Below are 23,626 nucleotides of genomic sequence, written 5' to 3'. Positions count from 1 at the left end.
TTTGCTCTAACATTAAGCTGTATCCCATTTGCAGCCAGCAAGCCACCAGCAAAGCCTTGGAGCTCGGAAGCAGCACGGTCCCTCAGACCAGATCCTCCTCTGTGCACAGCCCTGAGTGCCCGTCTGCCCGAGGCTGCTGTCCCAGCGATACCACACCGGAGGCAAACAGCCCCCTTGACTCATGTCACTCATGACCCTTCTGTCCCAATGAAACTGGGAGGTGGGGAGGGATCGGCAGCTCAGTCTTTCTGCTCCTTCCAACAGCCTGGCAGTCAGAAACCAAGACACGGGTCAGGCACTGTCAGTACTTCAATGACACAGTCAGTGTCTCCAAGAAAGCTCCCAGTGCTGGGGCAGGCACTCAGGGCACACCCTCTGCTCTGACTGCCCCGTCCCCATCCCGCTCAGTGGGGCAGGGAACTTGTTTGGGTGGGGAGTGAAGGAGGGGGAAGTTTGGGCCAGAGACAGTGGCAGCCCCTTCTGTTCTGCAGCCAGAGACCTTCCCTCAAACAAGCTCTGGAGAAGCCAACTCTCCACCTCAGAATGAGGAAGTGGTCGGGACAAGACTCTCTGCTCCCCAGGACCCTCTCTTTCAGAGGAGATCCAGACCTCCTTGAGAAGATTAAACTTCATGATGATGAGATCCGTGACAGCCACGGGCACCCCAATTCGATCCGAGGACAACGTGGTCCAGTGAGTGTTAGGAGAAAGCCAAGGGCCGTCGTGGCATGTGTCCTGGCCCTTACCCCTGCGAGTATCCTCTGCAGGCCACACACACTCTGACGTCTGCAGACCTGTCACCAGTCTGGAGAACAGCCTGTGGGTCTGCTCCTCATGGGTGACAACCCACGGCGGTGACAGCCTGGCTCCTGCTGTACCCTGCCTACCGGATTTCTAAGACCATGAACTGCAGAGCTGCTTACCGGCACGGGCTGGAGGCTGAGCACTGCAGCACCCCTCCTGCACAGCACCCCTCCCCAGCAGCACCCCTTTCACACAGCACCCCTCCCGGGCAGCACCCCTCTCCAGCAACACCCGTCCTGCACAGCACCCCTCCCCAGCAGCACCCCTTTCACACAGCACCCCTCCCGGGCAGCACCCGTCCCGCACAGCACCCCTCCCTGGCAGCGTGACACAGCCACATTGTTGGCACATCCAAAAAACTCATCTCCACCAGCGTGAAGCGCCAGCTCCGCTCGCGCCCTGCATCTGCCCGGCCCGACTCCTCCAGACCCCGTGGCTGCGGGTGGACTCGGCAGTTCCTCTGTAAAAGCCCCAAACCCCCGAAATCCCGCGGCTTTGAAAGAAAAATCTCTGGCAGGGGTCTGAGGAGACACATTACTCTCCCCATGTCCGTGCAACCAGGGGGAAATACACATGCGATGCAAGGTTCCCGAACCAGACAAAGGAGGTAATTTCCATTACAAAGAGAGAGAGAGGGTGCTGGAGTGAAAAGCTTCATTAGACTCAGAGAGGCAAAGCGATGGCAGTATACCAAGGTCACTTCTAATTTAGACCATCTAATTGGCAAACATGGCTCCAAATGGCTATCATCTCACAGGGCTCAGAATTAATGAAGCCCGATTATTTTCATTACCTTCATCCGAGATGGAGAATGAGACACAGAGTGAGAGGGAAAGGGGGGAGTGAGAGGGGGCGAGAAGGAGGGAGAGAGAAAAATTGAATGACAGCAGAAGGGAGAGAGCAATAAGGAAAGACAATGGGAAAGAGGGGAAAAAATGAGGACGGTAAGAGGGAGCAGCGAGGGTGGCAGGGACGGGCAAGAATTCCTCATGAACAAGGGAGGGAGGAAGGCGACGGAAAGATGGCCGCACCGCTGGGAAGACGCCCTGAACCAAGGAGCAGAGAGGGAACTGACGGGAGGAATGTGCAGGAGGATAACGCGATGCGGGAGGAGGGAGCGCTCCCCGCTCCCGGAGGCTCTCGGGAAGCCGTCCCTTCTCCCGGCTTGAGCCCATCAGTCTTGTCAATCGACTGTGCAGGCGAACTGCACTTCACCCTCATTAAGGGGCTCTCTGCTGAAGCGGTGCAGGCCCGAGATTAGCAGAGAGGCTGTTATGTGGAAAGATGGCGATTAGGCCTGCTCAGGGCAGCCTGAACCCCACGTGAAAGGAACCTGGCCACGTTCCTTCGCCAGCCCCGTGGAAGGGAAGCTGCAGGAGTGGGGGGGATGGCGGGAGCCCCTGCCCTGGGGGGGCTTCCCTGGCCCCTGTGCCTGCAGGATGCAGCACACGCGTCTCTCCCCTTGGCCGGGGGCTGCAGCCCCACCAGTGCCCAGGCCAGTGCCCAGGCCAGCACCCAGGCCAGCACGCAGGCCGGTGGGAGGCCCCGGGTGTCCCATGGGATGGCCAGCCCGGCTGCTCGCCATCCAAGAAGGATGGGGCAGGGAACAGGCAGCTCAAGATGCTGAGTGCAAGCCAGCAGCCGTTACCATGGCAACAGACATATTAGACACTGCAGGTTCCTGAAAGGCGTCTGATAAGGTATTATTAACTGGAGCCTCCTCCAAACCGAGCGCAAAGACACTGTCGAGAGGACCTGGCTCCCATTTACTGGACTGCAATTCCCTCGCGGTGGCACCAAGGGCCGATTCGCGCGTCAGACCGAGACGGGAACCGCAGTGAGAATGAGGAAAATGAGGAGCCTCTGATGCTGCCTCATTCGGCACAAGCCATACCCATCGCTCACAGTGTGTATCAGTGCAAATGAGAACCCCCTTCCTGGCCCACGTGCTGTTTGACCTGCGGCAGGAGAGGCGATCCTCCCCTCAGCAGACCTCCAGGTACCAAAGGAAACAGCTGTCAGTGGCACCAGCAAGGTGGGAAAACCAGGAATGAGCAAGAGGATGAGCTTCCTGGCTAAGGCAGGCTCCATGGGTGCCAGCAGAAGTCCTGCAGGCCCTACCCCAGAACAGATGTGCTCACTGAAGGGCACTGTCCTGCACAGCACCACAGCCACCAGCCCATGTCCTCCACAGGGTGCCCTGAGCTTCTGGCATCCCGCCGGACACAGACCTGCTCAGGCTGAGAAGACGCCAGCCCAGCCGCATGTGTCCCAGGCTGCACGTTCTGCCCAGAAACCCAACTGTTTCAGTCAGTGTAACACAGACCCTCAGCAAGTGGTTACACATAAGAAAGGGGCTCAGCTTCTGCTCGCTGCTCTTCTACAGTCAAGATGTCTTCCATCAATTTAGTGAGATGCTAATGAGATTTGCTGAGGTCCTCAGAATGTATTTCCACACAATCACCATCTATTGAGCTGGATGTGGGTTGCAGAGAGTAAGGTCTTGGTGACGGGACAGCTCCTTGACCAGGTGCAGAGCACTGGGCAGGGCAGAGCTACATCCCATCCCACTGGAGCCTGTGGGCATGGCCACAGCTTCCAGAGCAGCGAAGCGCTGGGGGTTTGTTTCCCCACCTCTCTGCATATTGTTATTCAGAGTGCTGGGACTCTGCAGCCTGGATGGATGTTTAATGGTTCTCAGGGCAGCTGTGGCTCCCGCAGTCGGTCAGTCACACTGGTCCACCAGTGACCACCACAACTCGCTGAAACATCCACAGCTTCTGCGGAGCCTGGCAGGCCCGAGGGGGAGGCCAGAGCAGTGAGAGGAGGGGTGGCTGCCAAAGCATGGGGTGGAGAAGACAAAAAGCATAAAGGCTTTTTGGAGGGCACTGGAAGAAAAGACCAGAGCTCTCTGAGAGAAAAGCTGGGCAATGCTGCAACTGCTTCCTCAGATGACATCACAGGAGGGGAGTTGATAAAAGGACATGAATATTACGACCAGCACGGTATTATTCACCCCACTGTCAGGGATCAGCAACGGGAGAAGAGAAGCAGAAATAGGGTGCAAGAAAAAAAGTCACATAGAGAAAGAACTGACAGGAATCAAAATGAACTTATTCTGTGTGCTTGGACATGGGTTTTTCAATGCGGACACGACCGTGGCTCCAGGATTACAGCAGAGAATAACTGAGTGAGTTCAGAAGCGGTTTGAAAATGTGCCTTATTATTCTACCTGTGCCTTAAACTGACACTACCAAATGGAAAGATGCAGTCACATGAAACCCATGAACAGGGATTCATGAACAGAACGTTCTGGGGCCCAGAACAGTGTTTCCTGAGTGCTGGGGAGTGGGATGAGCCTTTGCAGGCATCTCTGCACCACGGCAGCACGTGGTGGACCAGCAGCTGCACACACGACTCCAGCAGCCGAGGGGCTCTTGCTGAGCAGCTCTGGGGCAAAGCAAGTGGGGCACAGGGCCAGGTCTCGCCAAGGACAACCCCAACACTGTGCTGTTCATTTGCGACGTCTTACCAAGCACTAGCTCTCCAATTTCAGCTCCTCACAGGCAGTGGGAGGAGGACTCCCATGCCAGGTGCTCAAACAGGGGCACAGGGCCGAGTGAGAGCCAGGTGCAAACACATCTGTGCTGCACCAAACCCTGTCACCTCAAGCTGCTGCTCCCCACCACAACACTGCGGTGCCAATCACAACCCATGGCACAATGGACAGGACAATCACAGTGACAGGCACAGTGCCATGTGACAAAGAGCTCAAAAGCAGAGTTCTTTCAGTTCTGAGCTCTGTGTGAAGATGGTTGATGTGATCTAGAGAATTTTCCACTCCACACTTCAGCGGGTAACTTCCTGCTGTGGAGAATTTTAGCTGCCTATGCTTTAATTTTAATTTAAACCCAGGTATTTCAAAGCATCTCATAAACAGCACTCGGAACACTATCTTTAGTGTTCAACTGTCCTGCCAAGTTCCACCTCCCTTGGGCCAATGGCAGCATATCCCTCGTTTGTTCAGGTTACCTGGGAAAAAGGGAAGTTACACAACAAAAGCATCATAATTTTGGGTGGAGCAACCCCTGGCAGAAGTAATAGATCCAACTTACTTGTTTAACTATAAAAATGACCCTCGTTAAGTGAAGAAGTGAAAACCATGGGCTGCAGAGCAGGACTGTCTCCTCCCCCTGAGATGAGGCCGCCAAGGGAAGTTACTCCATTGGTTCTTAAAATCATATTTTAAGCAGAAACCTGGTATCTAATTTCCTGTAATGTTACCTTAATCACCCTGTCTGTCCTCCCCGGGAAGTGCTCATCGACACAGGAGTGCTTTGCCTCACACCAGGAGCAGCACAGCCCTGCATCCCCTGGCAGCTCCCCACAGAATGCCACCCCATGCGGTGACCTCAGCAGTTAAAGGCAGTCGCATCCATTCTCCTCTCTTCATGGGGAAACTACTCAACACTGCAGCACTGCCAGCTTCCAGTGCAGCCTGCGCAGGCAGGGCGTGCGAGGACGGGGCAGAGCCCGGAGAGCTGCAGGAGCTGCAGTCTGCCCGCGCGGGCCGGGCCAGCCCCGTCTCCCTGCAGGAAGGCAGCAGACCTGTGAGCACACAGCCACTTACCGTCATGATGAGTTTCTCCACGCAGTCGGGCGACACGCTGTGCAGGTGGGTGAGGTGCAGCTGCAAGTGGATCTTGTTGTTGAGCATGTCCTGGCAGAGCGGGCAGCGGAGCATGGGCTGCACCGAGTGCTGGGTCATGGCGTGCACCCGCAGCCGGTTCACGTCGGTGTTACTGTACTTGCAGTAGGGACACTGATACATCTGCAGAGCAAGACAAATGAATCACACAATTGTTACAGCTGCTGTTCTCCTCTTTCCTTACAGCCAGACTTTAATAATTCGATGCCTTCTCCTACCACCAGTTATCAGCTTTCATCCTCCTTCTCCTATTTTATTGCTTTTGGCACGTATGAAACAAATTACCTGCTTGTAAATGCACAAAAAGCTGGGTTCTTCTTCCTTACCTGCTCTGATTTGGTCTCCTCTGAAGTTTTTGACCATTTAAAGGAGACAGGCGACTCAGAGCTGCTAGGAAACGATATTCGTTTAGAGGATGCTGGAGGCTCTGTCAGCTCCTTCTCTGCCTGGCTGGCTGGCGCTGCAACAAAAAGAGATTTGTATCAGGACATCCCCAAAGAGGCTTAAGTTGGACAAAAGCAGTATTTCCATGTACTCTTTCGCTCCTTGTTGGAACACACAGAAAGGAGTTGGAGCAGGATGAGTCTGTGCACTAACTTACGTCCTACAAAGCTCATCTGACCAAAAAAAGTTCACTCTTGACTGTCCTCCCTAACAAGGGAGCCATGTCATTTGTGGTTAGGAGTGGAGGGACCTCAGCTACTGCTGTGGGCTGCCTGCAGCCCCCTGGCATGGGCAAGTCTGGCCGGTGGTTATCTGGGACACACAAGTGCCCAGCCAGACGTGCAGGTCCCCGTGCCACCTCCACGGGCAGCGGGAGTGACATGACAACGCAGAACTCCTACTCTCAGCTCGCTGGGACGTTCTGCATGCAAACACCCTGGAGCACCTTTGCCTTGAGATGGCTGAAGCTGCGGCTGCTGCTGCAACAGCAGTGTCTGGCTGGGCCCATGAAGCTTCCATCTACGGGCGCTTCCCAGCAGCAGCCCCACCAAAATCCCAGTGGCAGAGACCCACCTCCAGACAGCGCCCGGACGGGGACAGCTGATCTCACAGCGTGCAAGCTGAGGAAAGGTGACTTTATTGCAGCCCAAGAGGAAAAGGCACAGGAGTGCAGAGGTCGGCAGCAGCCGAGGCGCTCGGAGAAGCACAGCCCTGACCTTTCCCCCTCCCCCGAACCCTGGCAGCCTGCAGTACATAAATTTGTGGGACATCTATTATTTAAAAACTGTAAGGACAAGTATATTATACACAGCCCCCGTCTCCTCCTCCCCGAACACACATTCATAACAGTACTTTAATCTGTCTCGAATCGACTTCAAACCCATTTCGCCCTTAATGGGAGTTATTCATTTTCACTTGAAAGGTAATATATGACAGCTGGATATTTAATATGATGGATCGGCTGCCGATTAACAAGGCACTGTAGCATTCTTAGACTGGTCCCCCCATACTCTTCCCCTCATCTCTTACTCTCTTTGTGAACCCGCTCCTTGTCTCAGAAGAGGACGTCTGTAGGGCCGAGGCAAACCGCTTCCCCCTCCAGCATCCCCCTGCGCAGTGCCAGCAGATGAGTTTCAGCACATCACAGTGAGGACCACAACCCATTTCAAACGGCCCTCCCTGCCAGACCCATCTCTAAGCCTTCACTTAAATAGGGGCAAAATAACCTCCAGGAGAGGGAAAATGAGTACTGCCAATAGACAGCGGTGCTGATAGAGGGAGGCTGGGATCAGAGCAGCTCTAGCACTACTGCATTTCTCCTGGTAGCCTTGCCCACGCCAGAGCTGCTCTGCCCTCCTCACCCATGCACTGCCCTGCACACACCTGGCAGCTCTGTCCCAGCATGTCACTCAGCCTCTGCACACAGACCTAGGTCAGGCTGCATCTGAACCTGAAACCACCGTACCCACTGTGCTGCCAACTCCAGGAAAACATCCAAACTCAGAGCTTCTCCACATGTCTCTGCAGCATCAGCACCGGCTTAGGGACACCGAGGCAGAACCCGCTCTGTCCCCTGTGCTGAATGACAGGCTGATGCTCAACGAGACCTTCCAGGGCTTCAAAACGGGAAGGTCACTAAAGATGTCCACAGGACCAAAGCTGGGCTCCCTCCTTTCCCACACACTTGGAGCATGAGAAGCACAGCACCATCCCAGACCTGTGTGTGCTGCTCCCCTGCTGTGCAAAGTGGCCCCTCCCAGGGGCTTGGGAAGGCAGAGACCACCAACTACCAGCAGCAACACAGTGGATGGACAAACACCTGGCTTGAAATGCCCTGCCCGAGCCTGGTGTGGTGTGAGTGGCACCAGTAAGGTCACTAATTGCTGCTGACATTGTCCACTCCCCAGTGTGGGGACAGACATCGAAGCGTCAGCTCCAATCAGGCAGGCAGGCACTGGGACCAGTGTCCAGAGAACCCAGGTCTACCAGTATGGCCACAGCCATGTGAGCTCAGATCCAGCCCTGCTCTGGGCTGGGACAACAAGACCAGCCGTGACTCCAGGTCCTCCTTGACTTCTCTGCCCCGGACGGTGACTGTGTCACCTGTGTGGTCTGGGCAGGGTCCCTCTGGGTGAGAATGCTGACAGACCTGTATGGATAACCCTAGGTGAGCTCTGGACACTCGCAAAAGCCTCGTGTCCCCATGGGATCTGCACTGGCACAGCGAGGCATGAGGAGCTCGTGAGCCCCCTGGTCCTCACCCTCTGCCACCAGCTTCACTGTGCAGCTTCCTGCAGCTCACTGCTCTGATGTTTCCAGACTAGACTGAGGAACCCAACTGCCAACCACCCACAGCTGCTGGGCACCAGCTGCACCCTTTGGGCAGTATATGCCCTTACTTCCTTTCTACTGGGCAGCAGCCTGATTAGAACTAGGGAAAAGTAAAAGCTCATTTAATTTTCTCTTACTCACCATCTCCAAAGTGCCCCATTCTACTAAAGGCACCTGATCCAGCCCATAACTTTAATCCTTCAAACCCAGAATTATTAAGGACTGTCTGGACCCCTGCACAACTGGTTTGTTGTGGAGCTCTGAAAAATGCAAACCCAGTGCTTGTTCTGGGTGTTATTTTTGAGCTGACAGCTCAAGTGGGAATTTTAACACCAAGACCGAAGTTTATTGCTGATAAACAGCCAAACAGACCAAGTGACACATTCAGTCCACATCACAGATCAGAGGAGCTGAGCACTCCCTCCTGCCTGGAAAAACGAGGCCGCGCGGCACGGCGCCTGCCTGCAGAGCTCTCCGGCAGCAACGCGGGCCCTCGGTGTCTGTGCGAGTGGCTGGGACGGAACGTCCTCGTTGGAAAAGGCTGGAAGGGCCCCGGCCTGAGCGGCAGCTCAGCACAGCGGAGGTGGAGTGCAGCACCTGTGCCCTCACCACCTCCAGCATCACGCTCACAGGCCAGGCCTTGCCAGGAGGAAAAAGAACCTGCACTACAGGATGCTGTGTGACTGTGCACCCCTTAGCGCTTTGGTCATTTAGACTCTCAAAACAGATTCAGTTCAGATTTGCTGACCTCAGAGAGAAAACCCATGTTTCTCAAGAAATGCACCCGGAATCCAAGTGCCACGGGACGGGGCTGGTGCAGGCCTGCTGCCGCGCTGCTGGGAGACCGGCTTGTTCCCACTCTTCCTCAGCAGTTTCCACTTGTCAGGGGAGGAGAGGCGATCCTCCCAGGGGCTATTTCAGAGTGAGATGGGAAGTGGGGATCACCTCCTTCGCCAGGCACAGAGGCAACACCAGCAAGGGTCCCTGAAGCTGCTCACTCTCCGTCCTGGTGGAAAGGAGTCACTGCCCACCCCCAGCCATCAGATTCTTTTAGCTAAAGTACCACTGACAGCCCCTTCATCTAAACTTCCATCTCCCGACCCAGCAACATAATGGAGAAGCCAATTAAATGATTATTAATTCATGCTGCTTTCCGTAAGCCAGAGTTTCTCATCTCCCTGCATTCCGTAAACCAGCTTGCCACTTGCCCTAGAAATTTACAGTGGGGTTTCTGCTCTTTCCATTGATTTAAAAACAACCCGCTCCCTGCCCCCAGCCGAGGGAAAAACTCCCTACAAAGTCCAGCAGCCAGCCTGGGAAAAAGTTTTCAGTGGGACCGAGGAACTGTGTTTCCCTTGCCCGATGGAAAACAAAAGTCCATATTTGGTGGTGCCTCCCTCCTCAGGCCTTCCCTGACATTCTCTTGGAGCAATTACTCAGCATCACGAGCCCTGGGACCAGCCGACCTGCCGGCCGTGCCTGCACAGCCCACAGCTGGAATGCCCGCGACGGCTGTCAGCCCCACACGGGTCTCACGCAGGAGCATCCTCAGAACGGCTGTGGGTTTCCTCCTGATATCCTCATTCCAGAGTGGACGCTTTCATGTGTTCCATGCTCACACAGCCTTCCCGGGGTGACAGGCAAGGCCAGGCCCGTGGTCCAGCCTGACCCATCGGTCCAGCCCGACCCATAGGCCCATACCACTGCGGTTCCCTCAGCAGCAGCTCGGGAGCCCAGAACAGCGACACGCAAACACAGCCTCGGCCTCTGGCAGACAGCTGCTATCCCGCTCAAACAGTCTGTACTGATAGGGAAGAGTAACCCGGAGAGGGTGACTGCACCGAGCCTGCGGCCTGGGAGCAGCGGGCAGAGCCCCGCTTGGGCCTCCCTGGGAGGGAGCTGGGCCTACAAGGCCGCTGCAGCGCGGCCCCTTGTTACCTCGTGTCAGTAATATATGGCTGAATGTTTCTTCCTGAAACACCGTCTGTTTACATTCCGTATTCCCTGAAGGTACCATTCGTTCTAATAAGATGTTGTAGCCATACTAACAGGCCTGTATATTGCCTGTTGCTCTACAGTATTTTTTCAACTCTCTATTTGATAAATAACGTGATCGCATGATAGACAGAAGTAAATACAGAGAGATTTGCAAGCACACTTTTGTACCCAGACCTTTATTGCTGCCTTTCAGAAATGTGGCCCAGAAAATGGTCAAATAATTTGTTTTTCTAATGCTGTGTCATACCTTCCAGCCTGCAGTGAGTACGAACAACTGAATTACTATTAAATATTCGTATCAGAGTACCCAGAAGCCCTAGAGGCCACCAGACTTTTCTGCCACGCTCTGTACAAACACTGAAAACCCAGAAAATGTGGCGGTGGGCCGGCCGGCAGCAGAAGGGGCACGTGGAGGCAGTGCTCTGGGTGCCAGCACAAGCACTGATCCCCCGCAGCTGTGCAGACCAGCTCACCTCCTGTTCGCTGCTGAAGGAAAAGGCCTGGACTGAAGCTGGGTGGTTTCCCTGCTGCGGCAGTTGCAGCTCCCTCTTTGCCGCACAGAGACGTGTGCCAGCGGAAGGTAATATGGGGTAAGCTGAAAATCATCCCCCCTTATGCACAGCAACATCCCACCTTTGCAAGGTGGTACCCTGAAGCTTTTTCTTCCAGCAACAGTGGCTAAGGTTATGTCTTCAGAACCATGGGAAGTCTTGGGGGGGGTTAAATTACAAAGTGGCTGAAAGGAACCAAGCAGTAGCTTTTCTATTTACCTATCTCATACGGTCTTGAGCCAGCTATCAATCTGTGAGAATATTATCATTCAATTCAATTGAATAAATATTTCAACTAACCTGTTGTGACAGTCCAGATCAACTGATTTATTAAACCAATGTGTTGAGGCTGGGAGAGCATCTAAACAACAGCACTTCCGCTAGCCCCTTAACTCCAGCAACAAGGCCTCCCCACCATCACTGCTGGGCAGCACCCAGCTATCTGGTGAGCAGAAACTACCAGTGAGCAGAGAGCAGGCACGAAGGGCACGGACAGCAGAGACGTTGGTGGAGACCTGCTCGCCAAAGAACACATGTGAAAAGGATCCAGGAAGAGCAAGATCACAGAATCACCAGGCTGGAAAAGACCTTTAAGACCATCAAGTCCAACCGTTCCTGTCCTGTGCTAAACCATATCCCTAAGCGCCTCATCTACCCTTTTTTAAACACACCCAGGGAAGGTGACTCAGCCCCTCCCTGGGCAGCCTGTTCCAGCCCTGACAACTCTTTCAGTAAAACATTTTTTTCTACTATCTAATCTGACCCTGCCCTGGCACAAGACCCCAAGGCCCAGAGCCTCTGAGGGCCACGGCTGCCCCTCTCTCTCTCCCAGGCCCAGCTGCCACATTTGGGGATGCTGCCGGGAGCCAGGCGGCCCCACCGAGCCCAGCCTCCGCAGCAAGCTGCGGCACAGGGCACCCATCACAGCCCTTCTCCTGGGCCCAGGAGCCTTCTGTCTGCCATAACCTCCCAGGAGAATGCCGAACTGCGGCGTGCCTCCCCACCCCTCGCACAGAAGGCAGGGGGGAGAGCCGCTCCATTGCTTCCTCATCCCCATCCTCCCAGCCCGCTCTCGCCCTGCCTCTGCTCTGGCCACAGAACACCCCAGCCTCTACGTGCTCGACAAACACCATATATTAAAGAAACAGCAAAAACCAGCAGCGGGGGAGGGGCAGTAATAGATTTCCGTCAGGATGTGCCTGACCTGTTTTTTTCAATTTCAGTAATTAGAAAGGCAGTGGGCCTGTAGGAATTATTCATAAACTGCAGGAGCTGTGCAGTATACATTTATGTTAAACATGTCAAATCCGATTGAAATCATGCCTGCCAGCACCATACTCCATAAACACACTTTTCTGCAACAATTTCCCAGCTCTCAGCAGCCCATTAATACCTCCTTTAATAGCAATCTACCACGGATTCGAATCAGGGACGCTCCATTGCACTAATTGCTCTGTGTTAGGTGAGCATCATGGATTAAAAAAAAAAAAATCATTAAAAAAAATAAAAGCCCTTCAGGCTAGTCCTCTAGAAATATTTCGTTTCAATCTATATTTTAAGTAGAGTTTGTTTCTTGTTTTTGTGGGAAAAAAACCCCTGATATTCTACATCTATACAACTGGCAGTGCATTAAGAAAGTCTTTCCTAGCTGGGTCACTGCGGATGAAGTGCTTCTCTCTCCTCAGAAAATACATGTGAGCCCCACCCCAGATCTTGGAGGTCTCCTACAGATCTACCCTGGTCCGACTCAGGCTTCATCTGGAAACCGATGTGTTGAATATTAACTGTGAACATCCTGCCTCCAAAATGGAGTTGGGAGTAGCCATGGGTTCTCCCCTCCTTGCTGGTTTGCTTGTGCTAAATCTCATGTTAGGCATGATGAGATAATTTGGAAAGCTCAGCATCAGGCAAGGAGCATCTTCCTTCACCCACCCAGGGACAGCTCTGGAGCAGGCAGGGCAGAGGCGGCTCCGGTGAGAGGGGGCTGCACCGAAAGGTGCCTGGGAGCTGCTCCGTCCCACTGCCGGAGGGGGAAGAAGGCAAAGCAAACAGGTCCTGTCTGGAAACAGGGAACATCAGCTGCCTTCTGTTCAGGCAGTTTTGGAGACACAGAACTGCACGGGGTGCCTGCGAGGCACTGCTGCTTGTCTGGGGCCGAGGGGAACAGAGGCAGCAGGAGCACCGCTGAGGCAGACGGCACTGCTGCTTCCCAGGGGTCCTTTAGGAGCCACAGAGATGTATGTGAAAACCAAGGTAAAGCGAACCCTTTCTTGGGATGCAGTGTTCCACCTGTGTGCTTCAGTGGGAAGTATTACCCAACAAGATGTTTCCACTTAAGATGATTCCGTTCAAAAATAAACAAACCAGCAAATGGACACGGCTCTTCTGCAGCTGAGGCATTCTGACAGATTCACCACGAAAGCAGCCAGCTTCTTCCTTCCAGTGCGAACATGGACACGGGCACAGGCTGCCACAGGCATGTGCCACAAAGTCAAACAGCCCTGACTCATCCCTGTGCAGGGGGAGCCTGGGAACCAGCCTTGACATTTCATTAGAGATCTCACAGCCTTCAAGAAAGGGGAAGAAATAATCACCCAGCACAGTGTTAAGAAACTGAGGCACAAAAGGTGAGTAAATTGCTGAGGAGAGTAATGATCAAATTGCAGCATGATGAACAGAAAACAGGTCCATCAACCTCCACTTCAACAGGCTATTTATTGGCTGTGAGCCTGCACTTCTTCCTCACCCATCTCCCACTCTCACGAATTGCCGGGCACAGAGGCCCCTCCGGAGGTCAGACGGTCCATCCAAAGCAGACACACTGCTCCTACTTCACTCCCGACCACAGCTCGTCTGATCTTCTTGAAAGACCTCTGAGGAACCTTCCCAGAAAATCTCCTCCAGTGCTTCACAGGCTGTACCAGGAGAAATCTTTATTTATTTATCTAGCCTCAATCTCCTTCCCTCCAATTTAAGCCTGTTACTTCTTGTTGTCTGAACATGGAGAGCAAACCATCTCTGTCCTTTTACGCAGAAGACGACTTGTCCTGCCCTTTGGTCTTCTCTTTTTGGGTCAAGGAAGTCCATCCACTCTGTTTTCCCATCCCAGCTGAGGCTATGCAGACTGGGCCCTCTTCTGGATCGTTCATGCTGTTTGGGCTTTCCAAAATTGCTCCTCAACTTTCCTGATCCCCCAAGCTCAGAAATGGACACGGTTGTCCAGAGGAAGCTTTCCAGCACTGCAGGAACGTAGCCATCCCATAATATTTTCACTACGCCATAATACTTGAGCTTTGTTTTGAAACTGTCCCAAAATGCGGCGTGAAAAGTCTTCCTGGGGAGAAGGTTCAAAGTACTGACTGCAAACAAGACCTTCCTCACACAGAAGGAAATTGGGTCGTGTTGACATGATCTGTTCCTGACAAATCCGTGTCGACTGTTCCTCATCTCATTATCTCCCCGGCTGTACTTACAAACAGTTGTTTGGTCAATTCCCAGGAAATCTGGGGCACATGGAGCTGGCAGGTGTGCCGTTCCCCAGCCACCCCCAGTCCAGGACCGGCACCGTGTCTGTCCCCTCACAGCAGCCCCTGTTCTCCCTCCGTTCCCAGGAGAGAGCAGCTGACAGGTCTGAGGAGGCTTCAGCCCCTTTCCCCAAGCACCCAAGTACGAGGCAGCAGGTCACAGACGTGCGTTTGGCTTCACCAAGTCCCCTGCAGCCTGTGCCCTGCAGCTGGAGGGTGAGCTCTCCACACAGCGCGCTGAGGGGCAGCTCTGGTCCCTCGCTGTGGGTCTGTTTAGTGGAGACCAAGGCCAAGGGCTCTTTCTGCTCTGCAGCCCCCAACACGGCAGCTGAGCTGCAGACCAGCTCTTTTCTCACAGCAAGTGAGTGTTTCCCTGGTGCTGCCCCGTTCCCTGCCTGGTGACACCTCAACTCGTGCCACACGTTCTGACATCCCTGCAGTGGGACACTGCTCTTCCGTGGTTGTCACCAACCGCTTCTGTTCCCACTCCTGGCTCTGTCTGGGGCCCAGAAGGACACGGTCACACAGCCACGTCCCTCAGGGAGCTCGAAAGCAGAAGCAAGCCCGAGGTGTGGCACCTGCTTTGCATACCCACTGCACACAAACCGCAGGTAACCTTTTGCTTTCCAGTTCTGGGCAATGTTGTTACATGTTGGAAGCAGGACCCGAGTTGGAGAGCAGCACACACACATCCTGCTGGGGCTGCACTCCCAGCAGCTCCAGACACGGCTTGTCCAGAGCTCTGCCGCTCCCACACAGGGTTTGTGTATCACAGTGCTGTCCTCTGAGGACTCGAGAAGCTGCCCACTTCTGATCTGTTGTTTGACAGGCAAACACCAAAAATGGGTCAGGAATTTCACCTGCAGGATGAAGGACTAAAGCCACACAATTTGGAGTTTCTGAGTAGCAAAGGGGTTTAAAAAAGTAGGTTCTTTGTGTTCCCTTCGATGTTTTAACATATAAAAATAATCTCTTCACGCAGCTCAGCACTTACAAGTGTTTCAGGGTTGGACAAAGGGCCCTCCTTGCCCTTCAGAGATTTATAAATACACCACACACATCTTTCTGTGACACTTCCTGAAGTGTGCTCTTGCTGGGAATCACACAATCCCACACAACAAGAGACTCAAAATCCCTTCCAGCCACGCAAAACCTGCGTCCCTGGGACGAAGAACGGGTCTGTGATGGGAAATGACAAACAGAGCAACCTCAGCATGCACAGGCCTGACTGAGAGCGTGAGCTTCATCAGCATCACAGCACAGCCTGCTTCCTTCACTGCCCTGGACACACCTTCCAGCAGTGAGACCAGAACTGTACCGAGGTGAGAGACCACTTTCCACCCCCATGATGACTCTGTAAGCCGAAACACCTTGCTGGCTGCAGCTCACCAAGAGGCAGCTGCAAACACAGCAGGGAAAAGCAGCCTGGAAGATGGGTCTGCGCAGACTGAGAGGGCACCACCCCAAGCAGCCCTTCGTCTGGGGGGATGCTGGAGCAGGAATGGGGAGTCAGAACCATCCTGGCCCAGGGAACAGGAGCATCGCCTCCCGTGCCGCTGCTGAGGTGCTCGGCGGGCGCCAGCTGAGGAGGGGAACAGCCCTCTCCAGAGTGGGGCAATCTGGCAGCTGCTTTCTGCTCCCAGGCAGGGAATATTTAAAGATTCCTCCCACTCACCTCTGCAAGACAGCAACCACCTTCTGGGAAAGACAGAGTAACCTAATACCTTCATAATTAATCCATCTAAGGATCTTGCAAAGAGAAACCTTTCAGATTCCACTGCAACAACGTAAGTGCTGCTGCGCATCTGCAGTTTCCATTTCGGGATGCCACGGCTCCCGCAGCGAGCTGTGCACAGCACACGAGCACAGGGGCTGCCTCTCTGCACCAAAACCTTGCTGCCAGAGCCAGGACCATCATGAAAAAGTAGGCTAATGCTCTCCCAGGTCTTAAGGACACAGGGTAGAGTTTTGTGGTGTGGTTAATCCACCCTGAGTGCTGGCTGCTGCCCCAAGGGGCTGTCCCCTCCTCCCCTCCCAGCTGCTGATTCCCACTGCCAGGGGTCAGGTCCAGCACCACTGAGCACAGGGGAGCTCAGACCCAGGGCCACAGCCTGAGCCAGGGCTGGGAGCGGGGATGCACGACCAAGCTACACGAGTGTGTCATGAAGCTCCACCAATACTCCACAGAGGATAACTTAGGTCGTGTTCACTGTGTTGCAGAGCATGGGCATTTAAGGGACATTTTGCAGAGCACCACTCTGCATCTTCCCATTTTCCTTCCAAAAGAGGGATCAAAACCCACCTGTCCATTTACTCTGGTCCTTGTCCCCTCCACTCTCTTGCTCCTTGGCAGGCTCTTCAGCATCACCGGCTGTTTCATTGGGCCCTTCCACATCTTCAGTGGATTCTTCTGAAACAAGAGAAAAGTGTAACATAAAAAAGGAAGTCAAAGCAGAAGAGCGAGTAACTGCCACTGAGCAACAGTCAACGGTGGAGTGCAAGCGCAGAGCAGCAGATACCAATGTCACCCAGTGCTCTCCCAACATGACCTACTAGCTGGTCATGAGAGAAAGTACAGAGGAAAAATGTGAGAGATGAAATGAAGAATGTTGCCTACTTCCCCCACTTAGAGCTACCGATGAACAGCAAAACGTTTGCTGTGCCCAAGAAGGTTCTACCCAAGCACACCATTGGCTAGGGAAGTGTCAGGGACTGACTGGAGCCTCCAGCTCCTTCAGCCTCAGCTCTCCTCCTCATCCGCATCTCAAGCTCTTCAGCAGTGAGCACTACTGACCCTGCTCACCAATACCCCCAGGTTCACTGCAGAAACACCCCCACTTGCTCCTCCCCAGGCCAAGCAAAGGAGCATCAGAGAGTCTCCTGCAGACATGGCCCTGACGCAAGCCATAGGAGGAAGCTGGGAGGGGGTCTCATTCTGGTCCCCCTCCAGTTTGAGCACACAGCCAGTACCACACTGGTGTAAAGGTTTGAAGGAGGAAAACTCCTCAGTGAAGCGAAGCACCGAACACTCAGAACAAAACCGGGTGCTGCTGCCCCACCCGCTACCCAAAACACCCCGGAGCGTGTCGACACGGCGCGGAGCAGCTCCACACAGGTGGGACACTGTGACCAGGGCAGCTGCCAGGCCTCTTGCACCCACGTGTAACAGCTACGTGACCATCAGCACCCTGCACGTTTCCACAGCTACCGTGCAGCTGCGGGGGCTCCATTGGCGCTGGGCAGGAAGGGCCCTTCCAAACCCCTCTGCCCTCGTTTACGCAGGACGGTTCATGACTTTAACGTGCAGTACATGGTCATGGTAAATCTCTGGCTGTCCTGAGGTTTTATGGGACCTACCTACCAAGTCAAAGCACCGCCCCCTCATCCTCCCCCCTAACAAAGACAGGGCTAAAATCAGGATTAAAAATATATATGAGGAGACTGCAGATACTCAGCTGTGGCCTTTGAGAATGTGACAACTTAAATCAGGGAGGAACTTGTAAAAGCATCCAGAGATCAGCGCTGATAGTAAGTGGACGTGCTGTGATTTACACTCTATCCCTCCTTCACTCTTTTAAAAGCTGGGAACTGGAGAGCTGTGGGGACCCCAGTGCTCTTCGCCAGCCTAAGAGGTGTGAGGGGTGGCAGGGCTGAGCTCAGCACAGCATTCACACTCTGAAACTACAATTCCAAAACTCCTCCCACCCGGGGGGCAGAAAACCCCAGAAACCACCCCAGCCCCAAAGCACCTGGCTCCAAAACCCAAACCTCAGCCGGTTTTAAGAGAAACCCTAGCTCGGGGGTCGCTATCTCATCACACCTTCCCCGAACCTTCCCCGAGGCCCCTCCGGACACCCAGCTCTGCGGGCCCCGGCGCCCGCTCCCCCACAGCCCCCCGCAGCCCCCGGCCGAACAAAGGGGCCCGGCGCGCCGGCACTCCCGGCTGCGACCCGGAGGTGTCAGCATCGGCATGGGAGGAAGAGGAAGGGCGAGCCGGCTGCCGGGCTCAGACGCTGTCTGGGCTCTAACCTGAGCATGTGGAAATAATACACGTCTTCAAGTGCACTGTCTGGTTCGAGGGGAATAAAATAGGACATTCATAAGCAGTTACACCATCTGTCTTTATACCATCATCATCATCAACAAGGGAAAAAATAGCTCTTTAAAATGGATGAAAGCCCAGGCTGACAGTAACCGGAAAAATGTGAGCTATGAATACCAATAGCGGTAGAAAATGATTAGAAAACGAGGCTAGGAACGGCGGGGGCTCCTGCCCCGCTGGGCCCGCAGCCCCTCACACAGCCCAGCCCAGCGCCGGCCCGGCCGAGCCCCCGGCACACGCTCGTACCGAGCGGCCACCGAGCCCCGACCCTGGCCAGGATCTGCCTCCTGGGCTCACACAGCTCTGTGCGGGGCTCCAGAATCCTGTGTGTGCTCTAAGCCCTCCCCCTGGCCCGAGATGGGTTTTTCTAAAGCAGGTTGGGAGGGATGTGGAGCAGGAGACGCATCAGCCCAGGAGGCTGATGGATCAGCTGGGAAAGAGCCGGGTGCCATCCTGACTCGGTGACTCGCTCCCGGGGCCTGTGCTGAGCACCATCCTGCTCCTCTCCCCGGCACACCCCGGGCAGCTCTGCTCACAGCACTTGGTGTAACTTGCCTGGCATATTTAAGCTGCTCTCAGGGATGGTGGGAGAATGTCCTCAGCCACAGCACCCCTCAGCTGCATGCGGGGCAGAGGGCTTCGGACTACTGAGAAGCAGCCTGCACCGGGCTGCGTGCAGGGCATGAACGTGTGATGATAGAATGCCAGCCTGGTCTGGGTTGGGAGGGACCCCAAGGGTCCCAGAGCTCCAACCCCCTGCCACAGGCAGGGCCACCAACCTCCAGCCTGGATCTACACAAGGTTGCCCAGGGCCCCAGCCAACCTGGCCTTGAACACCCCCAGGGACAGGGCACCCACCCTCTCTCTGGGCAGCCCCTTCCAGCCCCTCACCACTCTCTCTGTAAAAAACTTCCCCCTAATATCCAATTTAAACCTTCCTGTGATCTGACCCAGCTTCTAGCGACAAGTCCTTCCATCGCTGGCAATGAAACGCAGCTCCTGCTCCCAGGAGGCCTCGCACCCACGCGCTCTGGTGACAGCTCTGCAGCAGCTCCGAGGCACAGTGGCAGCTCTGGGGAGCAGACGTGTGTGCGAGTGGCGCCCGGCCACCCACCCCCTGCGTGTCTTTGGGCATCCTCCTGAGCGGGCAGGGCCAGCCCCGCATCTGGTAGGGAACGGGCTGCTCGCCCCCTCGACCTGCTACACACACACAGGCAGCAAAAGGAGCTTTTGAGCTTCCACTGCAACTGTCTGCTGGTCCCGAGGCCGCGCGCTCCCGCGCTGCGTTTGGGCAGAGCTGACCACTCCTACCCAGCGTCCAAATAGCCCCCAGACAGACCCACAGCCGGGTGGGAAGACTTCAGCTCCCAGCGCCTGAGCTGTGGTCAGCGAGGTGTCGGGAATTTATTCCCAAAGCACCATGACCCCCTGTTACTGTCTGACCTCTGTGAGGCCACACTCACAGCTCACCAGGACCCATTCACCCAGCAGCTTGACTGCATCTTCCTTATGGAGACTGATAAAAGCTCCACCAGTTGCCCTGTAGCGACAGAGGTGCCCAGCTAAACCCAGACGTTTTGTAGTTACAAAGGTACTCACCTTAAAACCCACCATTCTAAGAAACACCTCAGTTGGGGCTGATACCCAAGGAGTGGGAAGTTCCTGCAGAACTTGGCAGTATATTGGGCATACTGGGAGTCTCTGCCCATCAAAGGCTCTGACCAGGACTTCCCCTGAGTGTGGTAAGGGTGCTGAACCAGGTCTGCTGCAGTGGCTGCTCTGTAAGAGGTGATGGGTTGGACTCCCATTCCAGGAACCATACAGTGGGCTTCAGAAGCCAGAGGTGCTGTTGCAGCCCGTGCCCAGGGGTGTGGGTGCTAGACTGGTGCTTCTTGTTTCCAGAAACTCCACCTACATGGGCTCTGCAGCTCCCAGGGGGTAGGGGGGCTTCATCCTCTGCTGGAGCTTCCCAGCACAGCCCCAAGAGCTGCTGCTGCTGCGGGATCTGCATGGGGGATTTTGTGCTCTGCCAAAACAAACCACAGAACGGCCCATGGGTCCCTGCATCACGGTGCCACGGCGAGGTCGTGATGCTCTACTAACAGACTTTGTGAGAGGCATTTTCCAAGGGCTGGAGCTTAGGTCAGTACCAAAAGCCAGTGTAACTGGGGAGCACTGGGAGCCTGCTCGCTCTTCCACCGCACAGAGCCTGCTCCACACAAACCCTCAGAAAGAGTCTTTTCTTCCTTCATGAATAAATCATGTTAGACAGTGGCATTTCCTTTTAATTTAAAATTAAACCATTCACTATGCTGGGGGAAGAGAGGGAGAAGAGTCTGGCAACTCATGAGTACCCAAGGTCTGCAGATGCCAGAGGCTCCCTGACTCAGTGCCCCAGTCCCTGCTCACTGCCACGCAGGACCGGGCATCGCATCCCTGCCCCTCTCACGGCCCAGAAGTTTGAGGTGGGAGAAGTCAGCAAATCCTGACTGGATCCAGGCCAGCTTGAACAGCCCGAGAGCTCTCACCTCCCCTTCTCACAGCTGGGTTTTCCTTAACAAGTCCCAATCTCTTATCCAAAGGGATAAGGGGCATTTATTTCAGGGGTGGTGGAAACGCAGGGATGGGAGAGAAAGAGCGTGTGCTTGCCTCCCCACCCTCCGGCAGGCTCAAGAGCTGAGAAACATTAGCTGTCATGAACCACAATCAAATCAGGTTTGAAATATTTAGCAGTGGCTTGGAAAATGCGGTGGTGCAGCTCTGACAGGCGAGATGTGCAGACACCCATTTTCCATTATAATGGAAATATCAAGCCTGTTCTGAATATGTATAACCTAGAAAAATGTATTGATTTTTCATTCGGCATTAAAAAAATGAAATACCCTGCAGCTGTCAAAAGCCTTTTGTTAAAAGCTCATCTTTCCTGGAATGAGGTTTACCAGAAACAAGTTTTAATTGTACACAGGGTCTCTCCTTTGAAACAAAAAGGATCCGCGGTGCGCTCTTTCCAGGGGAAGCAGCCAAAAAAAGCCGTCAGAAAGACAAGACTGAGACCTGGTGACTCCTGCAAGCTGCTGTCAGGAGAGGTGACAGCCATGGCCCACGTGCTGCCAGCTGCATGGCTGCACATGCACAGACATGGGTGCCACCATGGCCGTGCCGGCTCCCCATGAGCTGCTGGCTGGTGAGGGGCGGCTTCCCCGGTGACGCCGGGGTCACGCTGCCTGGCTGCGGCCCAGGGTGCTTCAGAGGCTCAGCCAATGTAAACTGGTCTAAATGCGAAGCTGCAGGGCCCGGGGAGGGGATGTGGGTCCCACAGGAGCTAGAGGGCTTCAGGTGGTCCATGGGAGGTTGGTGTCCTGCCACAGAGTCCCTGAGCTGTGACAGGGCCACCTGGCACCATCTGCTGCTGTTCGTCCTAACCACGGCTTTCACCCAGCTCTGCCCAGAGCTGTGCCCATGCAGGACTGCGCCCTGACCGGGAAAAGGGGGGCTCACCCCTGTGGGGAAGGGGCGCGGGGCGGGCAGCGCGCCCTCACGCCATGCCCACAGCCAGGAGTGCTCAGCTGGCCCTGGCAGCTCCCACCACGCTGGGGATGGTCCGAGTGCTGCTGGGCCCCAGCTGTCGAGCCAGCGGCCTCGGTGTTGTTCGGGGCACGCAGAGCAAACAGCGGTTTGCCTGCTGCTTTCTGCCTCCAGAACTCGCCTTTCCGAACCCTCACCCTGCCGGGGACGTGCCCAGCTCACAGGGGTGCAGGTGAGCAGCCTCGTGTGCCGCTCAGGCTGGTGCAGCCCGCAACGGAAGGGAGCGATGGCAAAGCCGGTGAGACATGAGTGGGAGCACAGCCCTGGCACAGCCCTGGCACAGCTCTAAGGTCAGAGAGCGGCCGGCTGAGGACAGGGGACAGAACAACCCCCAGGAGCAATCCCACCATTTGCTTGTTTGTGACCAGCCCAACGGAAAGACAAGGTTTTCCCCTCTCCCTGACGTGCAGACTATTTGCATTTGAGGATGAGCCAAGCCATCCACATGGAAATGTAGGTAAATCCATTTTCAGAGGTTTTCCTGCCGTCTTGTATTTCTCAGCCAGCTTGAGCTCGCCTGGGGCACGTCTCCTAAGGTAACCTTGGCTACCAGGCAGGCACGGCCCTCGCGGCTCACATTCAGGATGCATATATATGCACAAATACACCCTGTGCTAGTGCCTAACTCGATTATCCTACACAAACTTGTTTATTCCTACCATTTCCCTAAAAGCAAAAGCAGGACTCCAGGCACTGGAAGGAAAGCACCCGGCATGGGTTGCAAGAGGAACGCCGTGGACTACAAGCCTGATGCAAAGGCTGGTGGGCGAGTCCCATCATCTGACAAAGGGCTGCAGAGAATCAGTAATAATCCTGCATGGATCTTGGATTAATGACACTCATTTCCAGGATGGCCCCGTTTCAGAGCACGGGCAGAGCGTATCTGTGCTGCTTTCATTGACAAAAAAGAAACTGCTGACTTTGACCGTTCCCTGGCTGATGAAGCCATCCTCACTGCCTGTCTTCTCCAGGCAGGGGAAGTTTATCTGCCTTTTGTGCAGTTAGCTATAGAGGTAAGCCTTCAGATAAATAAAACAAGAAATTCCACAGCAAGAGAGCTGTTTGTGATCTTCTAGTTCCAAAGGAAAATCCAGTTTCTGGCCAGTTTCCCTGGAAGGATCTGAAAACCCTACGAGAGCATCCAGGCCTCCGGTCCCCTCCCAAGCTTCTTGCTCAGAGATGAGGTGAGCCGCTGCCAGACATCAGCATCTTTTCTTCCTGGACAGGAACGCTTTTACTAACACGGTCACTGTGTTTGTGTCCAGTCACTTTACCAGCTCCAGCCAGGGGCCCCAGTCCTGGGTCCCGCAGGGGGAGAAGAGCCCACGGTTGGGGCAGGTGGGCAATGGGTGAAACCACACAACCTTTGGCTGTGGGCTTTGGAAATGAAAGGCGGCAGCGCCAGGTAAGAGATTAATGATGTTATCAGAGCCAGGCAACTGGAAGAAAGAACAATTTCTGCCTCAAAGACCCAGAAGCCAGTGGTGGTGAAACCTGCTGCTATCCTTTCAAGAAAAAGAGGAGAGGAGGACACCAAGCAGGAAGTGGAAGCCCAGCCACATGGCAGCACATGGTCACT

General features: G+C 54.7%; 1 protein-coding gene across 1 annotated transcript in view; it reads right to left on the bottom strand.

Moving 5' to 3' along the window:
- The window catches only part of ZFHX3 (zinc finger homeobox 3), a gene marked incomplete at its 5' end in the record, with an annotated part of 96,807 nt that overhangs the window by 16,498 nt on the left and 56,683 nt on the right, over window positions 1-23,626 (bottom strand). The window contains 3 exons of the mRNA XM_084270185.1: window positions 5,435-5,635; window positions 5,839-5,966; window positions 16,675-16,770. Of these exons, the coding sequence (XP_084126311.1) occupies window positions 5,435-5,635; window positions 5,839-5,966; window positions 16,675-16,770 (425 nt within the window). The remainder of the gene's footprint in view (window positions 1-5,434; window positions 5,636-5,838; window positions 5,967-16,674; window positions 16,771-23,626) is intronic.

Source organism: Gallinula chloropus (genome assembly GCF_964237585.1).
Source record: "Gallinula chloropus genome assembly, chromosome: 13".
NCBI classification, from domain to species: domain Eukaryota; kingdom Metazoa; phylum Chordata; class Aves; order Gruiformes; family Rallidae; genus Gallinula; species Gallinula chloropus.
Note: the sequence above shows the minus strand (reverse complement) of the source record. Positions and strands in the feature narration are given on the sequence as shown.